The sequence below is a fragment of the Dromaius novaehollandiae genome, chromosome 6 (assembly GCF_036370855.1).
Source record: "Dromaius novaehollandiae isolate bDroNov1 chromosome 6, bDroNov1.hap1, whole genome shotgun sequence".
NCBI classification, from domain to species: domain Eukaryota; kingdom Metazoa; phylum Chordata; class Aves; order Casuariiformes; family Dromaiidae; genus Dromaius; species Dromaius novaehollandiae.
Genome location: NC_088103.1, coordinates 49,325,246 through 49,337,643, shown reverse-complemented (window position 1 = coordinate 49,337,643; position 12,398 = coordinate 49,325,246). Strand labels below are relative to the sequence as shown.

The window sequence follows — 12,398 nt, the reverse complement described above, 5'->3', positions numbered from 1 at the left end:
TGATTTTGTGGCAAAAGACTGCAACCACTTATTACAAATAAAGTATCAGTCATAGCACGGCATCCTTCACCATCACCGTCACCGCTCTCCAAGCCTCTCCCACGGCACCGTGCACAGCCTTTAGAGGAGACTTGCCCCAAGCACTTTTTGTCTGCCCCTTTCCCACCAGGAACCTCTTTGCATTCAAAATATGTTTATGAAGACTTTAACATGTTTATTTTACTGAGTAAATTGGTTTTGTTCTTGAATGTGAAGCCTACTTGCTTATACTCTTTTTTTTTCTCTTTTATACACAACCAGAAAAACGGGTGAAGACACATACGGCGTTACCCATAAGTGATGGGCTTTTTCATTGATTACATTTAAATTCAGAACTCATAATTTCCTAGGAGAAAAAACTTACTTACATGCTACAAAATTAAGTAAAAAACTGTCTACAAAATTTGCCAGTGTATCTTTATGTACATTTATGTACTGCAAGTTTTGTGGAATGCTGCTCAAGACTGGTCTACCAAAGCTTGTTTCCAGCATTTGTTACCATGGGTGGTAATTCTGGAACGACCTTTCTGCAACTCGTGGGACCTGCCTCCGCAGAGCGCGAGATCCGGATTTTACGACGTGAGCTGCTCATCTCCTGCCCCACGCCTATCAGCTCCGCATTGCTACGGCAATAGGCAACATGAGGAGTTCCTCTCAGCCCAAGAGCAGTGACTAACACAGCGCTTTATCCAGCAAATTGAAATTCATATTTGGTAATATGAATGGACACAATCAATGACTTTCTTCTGTTCTCCGTTCTTGATTTATGTCTCTCCTTACAGTTAGCTTTCAATATGCGTGCAGGACATTTGCAAGAGGGAACTTTTGGTTTTCTCTTACTGCTGTCAAGGTCCTACGGTCAACTCGCCCTGCACTGGGATCTCTGGCTCGACACTTTTTTATTCTGCGTTATTCTGAAGCATCTAGTTGTGTTGTTGAATACTCTTGATGGCCCAAGAGGAAGGCCAAAGTAAACAGAATGCATTACTATTTCTGACGTTAATTAATAATGAATTCAAGAAAAAAAATTGGGGGTTGGTTTTTAAAAAATATTTATTTTCTGAGACGCCTTATGCGTCAAACATCCTTATGATTGTGTTCAAGTGTTCCAAGAGTATTTTGGTACGGAGAGCACATTCAACCTACCCAGCACCCTTCAGAAGTTCCACAGACACCCATCTCGGTCTGTTTTCAACGTGCTACCTCAAATGCTACCTGCAAAGATTTCAATGACCTCAATAACATTAACAAAACAAATGTTTAGCCAAATGTAAGGATTTCCTACAGACGAAAAGAGAAAAACTTTCTGTACACAAAAGGATTATACAGAGTAAATGGACTTTGCTTCTGAGCACATGTAAAGCTCGCACCCCACCCTATGCACATTGATCTGGTGATTCCTGGCCGCTGACTACATCAACGGAGACGGGATTGAAATAGGTATTTTTTTTGACGAGACCAGGTGCGAGAACCTCTGACTGCAAAAATCTCCTATCTATGCTTTCATTAAAAAGTTCTTTCCCTGAATGACCTCTCCCTTTGGATAGAAAAGCTGCCATGGCAGAACTTCAAGAGAAGTTTCCTTCTGCTCTCTTTAGAGACTTTAGTTGGGGTGCTGCCTTAGGCGTATTTATTTGTGAGTATCAGACAATGATGAAGGTATAACTGAAGTATTGTGGCAAAGAAAGAGAAAACCGTGCATATCTTACATGCTGGCCAGAAAGAAAAGTGATATGTCTTGGGACCCAGATCTTTGGAATTACTGCAGGCAAGCAAGTTACCTGTTTATATAATTTTCCTCAAATCAGGCAGTGCTCAAGGAGAGGAGCAAACCACATTGCCTGAGAGGACAATAAGGATTTCTCATTCTGAACTGAAAACAGTGGATAAAGACAACGAGCTAGGACCCACAACTGGTAACCAACCACCTTTCATCTTTGGAACCTGGAAATATAACATGAATAAACACCTTGGGGTCCAGCCTCCATGGGCACCCGCTGTCAGCCTGAAGAAAGGCACCTATTTCTTGTCTCAACTGTTCCTTCTCCGAAAGGCAAAGGGACTGGAAGTGAATGGAAGTGAGATTTTTAATGACTGTCTGGACCAAGCAGCGGGCAGTAGTATCAGGCCAGAAATACTCACTAAATGCACAGTATTGTTATGCAGATGGTTCCTTCAGTTCTTGGCAACGATATCAAGCTTGATGCCTGAAAGATGCACTACGCTGATGAACTGTGGATTCAGGGACAAAAGACTGGATACTCGCCCTCCTTTCTCGTCTCTGACGACCGAGAGTGATTTCTGACATTAGACTAATATCTAAAGAATGGTGACTTGCACAACCATGTCACAGCTGCAGGGAGGACAACAGATCCAAGAGATATTGGCAGTTTTTGTGTGTCTTATCTGTTTGACAATATGCAAAGCATCACCTATTCTGTTGCTGAAATCTATGGTATCTTCAGAATATATTTGGACATTATCAGGAATCCCTAAAGCCTGAAGCAACAACAACTTCTTCAAACCTACCACAGGCACAGTGGACATAATGACCTGTCCATCACAGCAGGTAACGCACTACAGACAGCTGAATGTCCTTATCAGGCTCTGGATTTCCTCAGGGACGTTTAGAGGTATTAACATCTATTGTTTGCTGATGTTTACAGGTGCCTACACACCTTTTAAGAATTTGGGCTTTCTAAAGCAAGGAAACTTGTCTAGGTCTAAAAAAGTTGCATTTAGGGAGGAAATCCTAGCAGTTCACTATTCTCTGAAAGCCAGCTGATGACTACATTCAGCAGTGAATTCATTTCTCTTTATGCATATTATTTTTGGCTTAGGAGAGCCCAATTTTTAATTTTTCTTAAACTGCAGCTCTACTGAGAAAGAACACCCTGTCCTGGCTGTGAATAAATATCCACTTCATTTTTGTTTTCAACACTTTAAAATAACATCTTCTGCGGTTTTGGAAGTCACTCTGGCTAATCAGGGAATGGTAGGCTGGAGGGATAATATGCCCAGTCCTTCTTACAGTGCAGCTTTCATGGCTGAACTACAAATCCCATAATCCAATAAGGTCTCCTCTATTCACACTTCCTGTGATAATTGTGACAATATTGTTACAACTTAAGATCTGGCAAAATGTCAACATTCTATCTAAAACAAAACACTGAAAAAAGCCAAATGCTAAAAGCATTCAAAGTTGGCTTAAATCTAATCTCAATTAAAAAATGGGCGCTGTCATTCCTTTCTTAAAAATGATTGTATTAAGCTTTTCATTTCTGAAGAGTAATACATAGAATTTAAAATCAAACAGTCCAAGCCTATGATGTGGCTCAAGATAACGTCTCCAATCAAGCTGTTATTTTCCATTTGCTGTTCTCCTCTTTGGCAACACAACAGGCATTTCAAAAGATGCAAAATAAAAATGGGGCCAACCTGACGCAGTCACTCAGAGCCACATCCAGTCAGGTTTTGGGTATCTCCAGGGATGGCAACTCCACAGCCCGTCTGGGCCCCTCTCCCAGTGTTTACCCTCATAGTGCTGCCTCATATTTAGCCAGATTTTCCCTTGCTGCAACCTGTAGCTGTTGCCTTGTCCTCTTGCCGTGCACCACCGGGAAGGGTCTCCATCTCCTCTCCAGCCCCTGGGTGCCATCAAATGCAAAGCTGCTGAGAGCTCGCTCCGTCCCACTGTCCAGGTGGTTAACCACGATGCTGAATAGTACTGGTCCCAGTAAAGACCCCTCAGAAACACCACTAGCAACCAGGTGCCAAGCTGGACTTTGTACCACTGACCACCACCCTCTAAACATGGTGGTCAACCAACTTTCCAGCCATCTTACAGTCCGCTTACCCAGTACACACCTCACCAACCTGGCTACAAGGATACTATGGGAGACTAAGTCGATGGCCCTGCTAGAGTCAGTGTAAACATCACAGCACTTTCCTTGCCCACACAACCGGTCATCCAGGAGGATTTGCGCCATCGCCTCCACAAAACTAAGAGGTTGGCCATCTGGGACTCTACATTTTGCCATGAGATACATCTTTGTCCAGCCCTTGGGAACCTCCTCTCCTCAAAGATGAAGGAGAGAGGCTTCATGATGACACGAGCCAGCTCCCTCAGCTCTTTCGGAGGCATCCTGCCTACTCCCACGGATTTGTGCATGTCCAATTAGCTTAAGCGGACCTTTGCTTGACCCTCCTTTACTGTGGGCCATGCACCTCGCTCCCAGTCATTGCCTCTAGGTTCAGGGCCCGGGAGGCTGGAGGCCAGACCTCACTAGTGAAGGCCAGAACAAGGAAGGCGCTGAGCACCTTGGCTTTGTCCGTGTCCCCTCTCACTAGGTCCCTGCCCCACTGAGCCCTTTTTGGTGACCTCAACCTCCCCGACCCGGGCGTCCTTGTCCATGGCTGACGGGTGCAGCAGAGCATCTCCCTGATCACCTGCGTCAAGAAAGTGTCCTCCACACCCTCCAGAAGTCTTGCAGGTGGCTTATCCTCAGTTGTGCTGCCTTTTCAAGAGGGAACGGGGTGGCTGACGTCCCCCGCGAGTTCCAGCACCCTTGGTCCTGAGGCTCTGTCCAGCTGTCTGGGGAAGGCTTCACCTGCTTGGGAGCAGGCAGTCTGCAGCAGACACCCACCACGACGTCTCCCGCGCCGGCCTGTCCTCCTGTCCTCACCCACACGGCTCGCCGCCCCTTCCCGGGCGAAGCTGCATGCAGCCAGCTCAACCGCAGCTCTGCAGACACGACGATGCTCCGAGTCTCCCAGCGCCTCATCCCTCGCGGCAGGTTTGCTGGGACAGGGAACTCTCGCTGGTGGGGATAACCAAAACATAGGAGACCAGGAGTCCTCTTGTCAGTCCTCATCTGCTCCTCGAGCAGGCCATCCCGCAGGCCCGCGCTCCGATGCCTTTCCTGACCCCCGTAACGAGTGCGCCTAGCCCTTGGCTCTGCTGCCTTACCCCGAATCTTCACTGATACCAACCAAGGGACACTCGCAACCTAGTTTATATTTCACGGCAAGGTCAAATACAGGAATTTCTAAGAGTACTTTAGAGCTTCCTCATGCATACACCGAGAATATTGGTTTTCAGGACACTAGTATATATTAGATCCTATTTTGCCAAATTTTCTCTTTCATAAGTATGAAATTCTCATGCCTCTCTATTAGAAGTCCTTACAAAAAAAAAATCACAATTTGAAAACTTGCAGTTACATTGCACCAGCCTTTTCTTTGTGAATAGAGTCCCTCGGGAGATCGTGTTGACCTTTTAAAGCCCCCTAGAAACACCACCTACATAAATAACCCCTGCTACATCGGGTAAAAGGACCTCCAGACAACATTAACATGAAGAGAGAGGTTATAGAGGGCTAATGTCAAAAAGCACTGTGAGCAATAAGTAATGCACACAAACCATGATTGATAATGACTCGCACAGAGCCTTAATTCATCTTTTCTCCATCATTTTACCGAGAGGAACCATATCAAATTAAATAGTGACCCAGTACGGGTTTATTCAACCATACAAAGCAGGGGCACGAAGGAAAGACATATCGAAGTGGCAATGACTGCAGTGTAATTGCAGCTTCTTAAAGGAACACCATAGTTCAAAGAGGAAGATGGGAAAACTTGTGTATGAAGCAACCGAATAACGAACAGCAAGAACAAATGATGCGCTAAGTGATCTTCAGTAGTAATAGTCCTGCATCACTGCAATGAAAAAAACTTCCTCTCTAAGACTTGTGTAGGAACTTGCGTTTCATGTTCTCACATTCTGCTTCATGTTTTACTAGCCAGGCAGCAGAGCACATATTATGACAGCTTTCCATAAAAAACATGTAGAATATACTTCCTACCCAAAATGACTTCCTTTCTTTCCTTAGATCAGTTTGCAGAATTAAAGGATTTATGCTACTGTGCTTTATGAAACCGTAAGAGTATAGCTAGCCCTTCAAAATAACTAGTTTTCCTGTATTTCAGAACACGACATAGTATAGGCAACACTCCAGCCTAATTCAGTCTTTGAACGTATCAAATATATCCCCAGCACTATTCAGTCACATTTTTACTGATATAGATTTTAAAAAGTCGTTACATAAATTTAAGTCTCTGCAAATGAAAATATCTATGGCACTTATTAAAAATGCATAGTGAGAGCTTAAGAATATGAAGTTAATCTAGTAGCAAAGTCTATTACATAGTGTAATACCAATAATTTAATCGATCATTTGATTTTTGACAAACTGCTTTCATTATCCTTTATTTACCAGAAAACAGAGCATAAATAATTTAGTAAGAATATATCTATTGGAAAACTACCTTTAAGTATCTGTGCATGATGTAAGAGAATATAAATATGAGAAACGTGACAAAACCGACACACTTGCTGCAATGATTTCCTCACACAAAACGGTGCAAGGTTCAAATCACTACTGCTGTCAGCTTCCTTATATACACAGCAGCAGTGAAGCGACCAATGGGCAGAAATATTTAACTCATTTGTTAAAAGTTATTTTAGAAAACAGAAGCATAGTAACGAATGCAGCTTTTGAAAGATCAAGTCAGGTATTTATTTGCCGGGAAGTTCTAAGTTAAGGCCTCGAGTTGGCAGAAGGCCCGTGGAACCAAGGTACCAGGTCGCGTTTGGTGACCACGTTTCGGTCACCTTGGCAGAAGGTTTGAGGGTCCCTTTTTCGTGTGTTCGACAACCGGGAAGGGGTTGGGGGATACAGGGAATGCAGGAGCAGGGATGCGGACTCAGAGAGGCCTGACCCCACCAGCAGCGGAAGTGTCAGGCTCTAGGTCTAGGTCTTTGCCGAAATAGCTGAAAATAATATGCCTTTGAAAGCACAACACCGGCTATGAGCCTGTTCTCACACTTCATATCCAAAGTCAGATACACAATATTTCTTCTGTTTTACAAGGCATCTTCCCTCTTCCTCACATATGTCACTAAACTCTCCAAAGAGCTTTTAAAACTGTAAGAATTCCTTTCTTTGGAATAGCAGAATTTAGGGTTGATGGGAATATGAACGATGGACCTAAGTTTGAGACCCTAGACCAAAATATGATAGTAATTCTGTAGCACATTCTCAGAACATTTTAGGTGAAATGAAACAGGTCATTAAAATTATTTTATAAAATGGTCATTATAGATAGTAAGAACAGTAAGACCTACACCAGTGAGGTTACAGCAGTACGGTGATGCTGTGACAGCGTCCTACACAGGATCACCAAGACCGTGCGTTATCTATACAGCATAACTGCATTATTACTAGAGCACGGGATTTAAAGTAGCTTGCACAAGCAACACTGGAAGATGGAAATCTGATGGGTTTGGCCTAATCAAAAGACAGTATCTCAAGTAAAAGCCAGGAGAACAGGGAGGAGGTTTAGTTCATGCTGGAGATCTGACTCTTGGTACCAAATCTACGTTTAATAAAGCAAGGACACCTATGCCTATATATGATTAAATGACTTTCATTTTTTTGTGTCATTTGTATGTGTCCTGCCCACCTGTAAATATTCATAGCTTGAAAACAAATATTTCCTTTAACTTCAATGAATAATCCCTTATTTAACAGTAAGAGTGCAAGAGTTAGTAGGATTTGGACCTAATACAGCCCAGGAGATGAATCACTGTTTAACAGCCTACATATAAAAATGGGGTCCTTCAGTCTAGATGTATACTGCTGTTGAATAAGATGCTGTTCATATTTTGGGTTGCTGATGTATTTTAACATTCCTAAATACTATACTATATCGCTTTATGGAAAGATGAAAATTTTGAAAACAGAATTTACGGAACTATTGCCTGGGAAGAAGGAAAGAGAAAATTGTTTCTTATTTCAGATTTCAAAGCAGCAATCTTGATTTTGACTTCAGCAGATATTTACCAGCTGATCCACCATCTGTGAACCAGCATAAAAACAGGCAGAGACGACACAGATCATTTGTGATCTCTATGAGAGGTATCTAAAGTTTAGAATCGGAAAAAAAATTCCAACTTCCTGTCCCAGAAAGGGGATACCACATCTTTCACCTCACAATATTAAGTCTCTTCTGAGATCCTCTGTTAATAGGATTCCTTTAGCCAGCAGATGGATTGTGAATACAGGCAGTTTCATCTACTAAAAGACAACATAAATCATCATTGAGAAAGGAGAGACCGCAGTAAGGTTATCACCATACAGCCTTCTCCATGAAAGGTTTGCATTAAAGCATTAGTGAAATTAATTCATCTTTCATAAGAGCTTTGAGCAGTATCTGTGATCTATGATAACAACCAATTTCTCACTATGGGAAAAAAAAATTACTCAGGCCTGATAGACTACACAAATCTGCTTTTTTTAAATGGCCTAACATTATCTGGAGTGTTGCTCCCAGAGGCATCGTTTGAGTCCTACGCCTAGCCAAGAGGACCCATAAATCAAGGCAGAAAGTTTTGTTAGTTTTATATGCAGTGGGCTGTAATTATTTTGAATTGCATTATGCCTCAATCATTGTAATTACTTTTAGATCATCCTTAAGCGGCAGTAATAAAAAGAAAAGAAATCAGTCTTAAACCATTTCTCACACAAAAAACACTCTCCATGTAACATGCGAAGTCTGGCTAAAACACACAAATGCAGGTGAATTTAATGTTTGGGCCAATACGTGGCTCGTGCATCCTGTGTCAACTAAAATTCTCAAAATTCTCATTATTTTGTGGTCTTTTACTTAAATTGTTACCACCAACATTTGGCTAGGAAGGAAACAGGTTGGTAGCTGGAATTAATTTTAGCTTTTAAAACAGATATGCTTTCATTAGAACCAAAACTATGCCACTGCTGGTTTTTTTGGTTGGCCTTGAGAGACTCCTTGGTCTTCAGTCGTACAATGAAAAACAGCAGAGTGTAAAAATTATCACAATTGTTTTCTAATTTTTCAAATCACAAGAAAAACCCCACAGAAGCGTGGCGTGTGCCAGGCCGCAGTCCGAAGGAGCAGGGCAACGCACAGCGATGGGAGCAATGCGAGGCAGCAGCTCCTCGGAGGTACCGAGCTGCTCCAGAGGTCCGGGACCGACTCGGTCCCGCTCCCAGGGCGGTGCCTGAGGGCACACGCTGCGGACGCGATCGCTCCAGGAACGAAGCCGGGCACAACGACCAATCTGCAATTTGGCCCATCGCCGCTGAGCTCGGTAACGGCACTCGCGCTGCTGATCGGGGCTCTCGGCGTTGCCATCGCATCACCCCACAGCGCTGCTCATCTCCTACTTACGCTGCCAATCACCCATCCTGCTACCGCTTCTTGCGGAGGGAGGAGAAAAATACGCATCAGAGCAACTACATAAAGCTCCTTTCACAACAAGGTAACGCTAAACTCCAAAAAAGTATTTAAGATGCTTATTCACAGGAGGTAAAAGCTAGAAAAATCATGTCCAAGGCAGTTTCCTTCCCAGCTGGGAGATACAGAACATTAAGAAGAGTAATTTAGTCTCAAAGTCAAGAAAAGAAAGAAAAGGATAACCTACACCCCATCAGCCCTTAGCTACTTACACAATACTGCTCCGGGCACAAATGCACTACTTTTATATCTCTGAGTGTGAACATTTACATCAATTCTAAATTACTTTTTGGAATTTCTTTAGTTCTAATATTAGTAGTAACGTGCAGGCTTGATCCACAAATGTCCTAAGAATTCAACAAACTTATTCACTCGATTTGTGCTGAATGCTAATCATTAAACACTCACCCATGTTCCAGATATTACAAAACTTAAAAATGAGCAAATTAAAGTCAACATCAAAGACAGAATTACAGGCAAAGACTGCACGTGCATGTGCAATTGCACTTGCAGGCGCAGCAGAATAACACCCCGTCTGCTCAGCTCGTGCTTCTGGCTCCGACGGGACCATTGCCCACCGCCAGCTGCAGCCGTGCAGCCTTCCCCAGCGCTTTAGGGAACGACGAAGAGGGAGGACAGGGCCAGGGTTGGAAGAAAACATCTGCATGCTTGAAAGCCACGTGTATTCTTGCACCAGTAAGAAACCGTCTTTCCCCTGCGTACTTGCAGTAGTGTCTAACCGTACCGAACAGAAACCAGCACCACAGCAACCCCGGCAGCAGAGCGGCTGCAGCTGAACACGAATGGTCACAGCCCGTCATGGAGCGAGTCTCCCTGAAACGGACTTGTGATCGGCATTGTATGCTATTTCTTTGATTTTAAACGTTCAAACGAGTCTTTCCATCCCTGTCTCCATCCTTCACAAGGATTTCCGATTACACAAAGAGCTCCACTTGAAGTTGGTAGATCTATGCAATGACTTAAAATATATGTTATAAGAAACTGACACACACAAAAAAAGCAAGACTTGATTCTGACCTAATTTACACTACTGAGAGTAGCTACTAAAATAAATCAGAGCAAGCTGCAATGAAACCTAATATTTGGGAATGCCCCACCGGAGTGTACATACCTCAGGGAAATAATCCTGCGGAAACTTCTCTTTTTCCAGCATGGGCGTGCTTTCTAAAGTGTCTGAGTAGATTTCTTTCCCAGTAACCTTCTTATACTTCTTAGCTAGAAAGAGATACAAAACATGCTTAACATATAAACCTTTACCATTATAAGCAGCTTTTAGCAGTCACTGGAAAAACAGTGGCATCTGCAAAATAAGTAGTGTTTTATATAGATATGCAAGCGGTGAACTGTTTTCTGGGGGAAAAACAGAGAGCACTGAAACGTGTATAAACATGACTCTTTATACCAGATATTCTCACGCTATACAGTTAGGGGAAATACTATTTTTGCTGTTCAGAGCACCCTAAAGCATAGGAGCTCTAATTACGAGCCAGGTCTCTATACGCCCTTGCGCGCAAACATCCTGACGTGGTTCCAGGAGATGCCTGACCTGGTCCCTACCTAGCATCCAGCAATTTACACTGGATAATTAACAGGAAAACTAATCAACTCGAAACATATAAAGGAAAAAAATATGTTACTTATGAACAATGATTATCTGTATGTGTTACCTAGCATCTCTCTTTTCAGATTTCAGGACTACCTACCTAAACATCATCTGATGCACATCTGTAACACACCAGTAATCACATCTTTCACACATCTAACAAGCACACAGTCATCAAAACCATCTCAGTTTTTTGCCTTTTGCTTTATATCAGCAGCACTGACAATCACCACCCACTTGGGGTTGGGCCGCACGTGTGTCTTCTGCTGGGAGGGCTGTCTCAGGTGGGGGGCTGGTGTTTTCACTCTGGAATTGACCCAGTAACGCTGGTGGAATTCCTAACAAAATACAAACTGTGCGAAAGCTGACGATATGCTGAGCAGCCTAGTCCATTTGTGGAACTGATCTAAACTAGACTCACCTGAGGGGGGAAAAAAAAAAAGCAAAAAAAAAAGCCCTGCCAGAGTAAGCTGTGTTTCCACCCGGGAGAGTCTGATGACACGGGAATAACGGTGCAGCTATTGCAGAAAGCATTTTAGAAACGGACACCAATGTCAGGCTCTGCTGAGGGATGTGCAATTGCCCAATATCACCTTTTCAAACTCTCAGGAAAACCTAAGCAAACTTTTGGGGCTCAGAGGTCAACAAATCTCTAAGGTTAATGGCATTAAAGGGAGCTAACATTTTATTAAGTACAGACACCTCATCTTCACAGAAAGGTGGGAAAGACTCATCCGCAAACACAGGACGGTCGAGGCCGGCAGGGACCTCTGGAGATGCTCTGGTCCCAGCCCTGCCCAAGCAGGGCAGCTGGAGCAGGTTGCCCAGGACCGTGTCCAGTTGGCGTTGAGTATCTCCAAGGATGGAGACTGCACAACCTCTCTGGGCAACCTGTTCCAGTGTGCAACCACCCTCACAGTAAAGAAGTGTTTTCTTACGTTTAAGTGGAATTCCCTGCATTTCAACGTGTGCCCATTGCCTCTTGTCCTGCCACTGGACACCACCGAGAAGAGTCTGGCTCCGTCTTCTTCGCACCCCCCGACCAGGTATTTATACACGGTGGTGAGAGCCTCCCCCCGAGCCTCCCTGCCTTGAGACTAAGCAGTCCCGGCTCACTCCTCCTCTCCTCCGGTGACAGATGCTCCAATACTTTAATCGCTTTAATGGCCCTTCGCTGGACTTGCTCCAGTATGTCCCTGTCTTTCTTGCACAATTACTGCAATTCTTTTCTGTGCTCCAAATCCAACCAGCTGCAGGCTAGAGATAACTGCAACTCCCCCATCGCTGTCTTCTCAAACGCCTCTCCAAAAAGGTGGGAGCTGGACAGCCTTTTTTTGAGAAAACTGAGTCTGTTTTTGACTAACAATGGCCTCTGCAAGACAAGGTGATATCCTCGAGT

The 12,398-nt window shown here is 43.7% G+C and overlaps 1 protein-coding gene across 1 annotated transcript in view; it reads right to left on the bottom strand.

Annotated features, from left to right (window-relative positions):
• The window catches only part of INPP5A (inositol polyphosphate-5-phosphatase A), a 235,323-nt gene that overhangs the window by 93,190 nt on the left and 129,735 nt on the right, over positions 1-12,398 (bottom strand). The window contains 1 exon segment of the mRNA XM_064514432.1: positions 10,508-10,611. Coding sequence (XP_064370502.1) covers positions 10,508-10,611 — 104 coding nt within the window.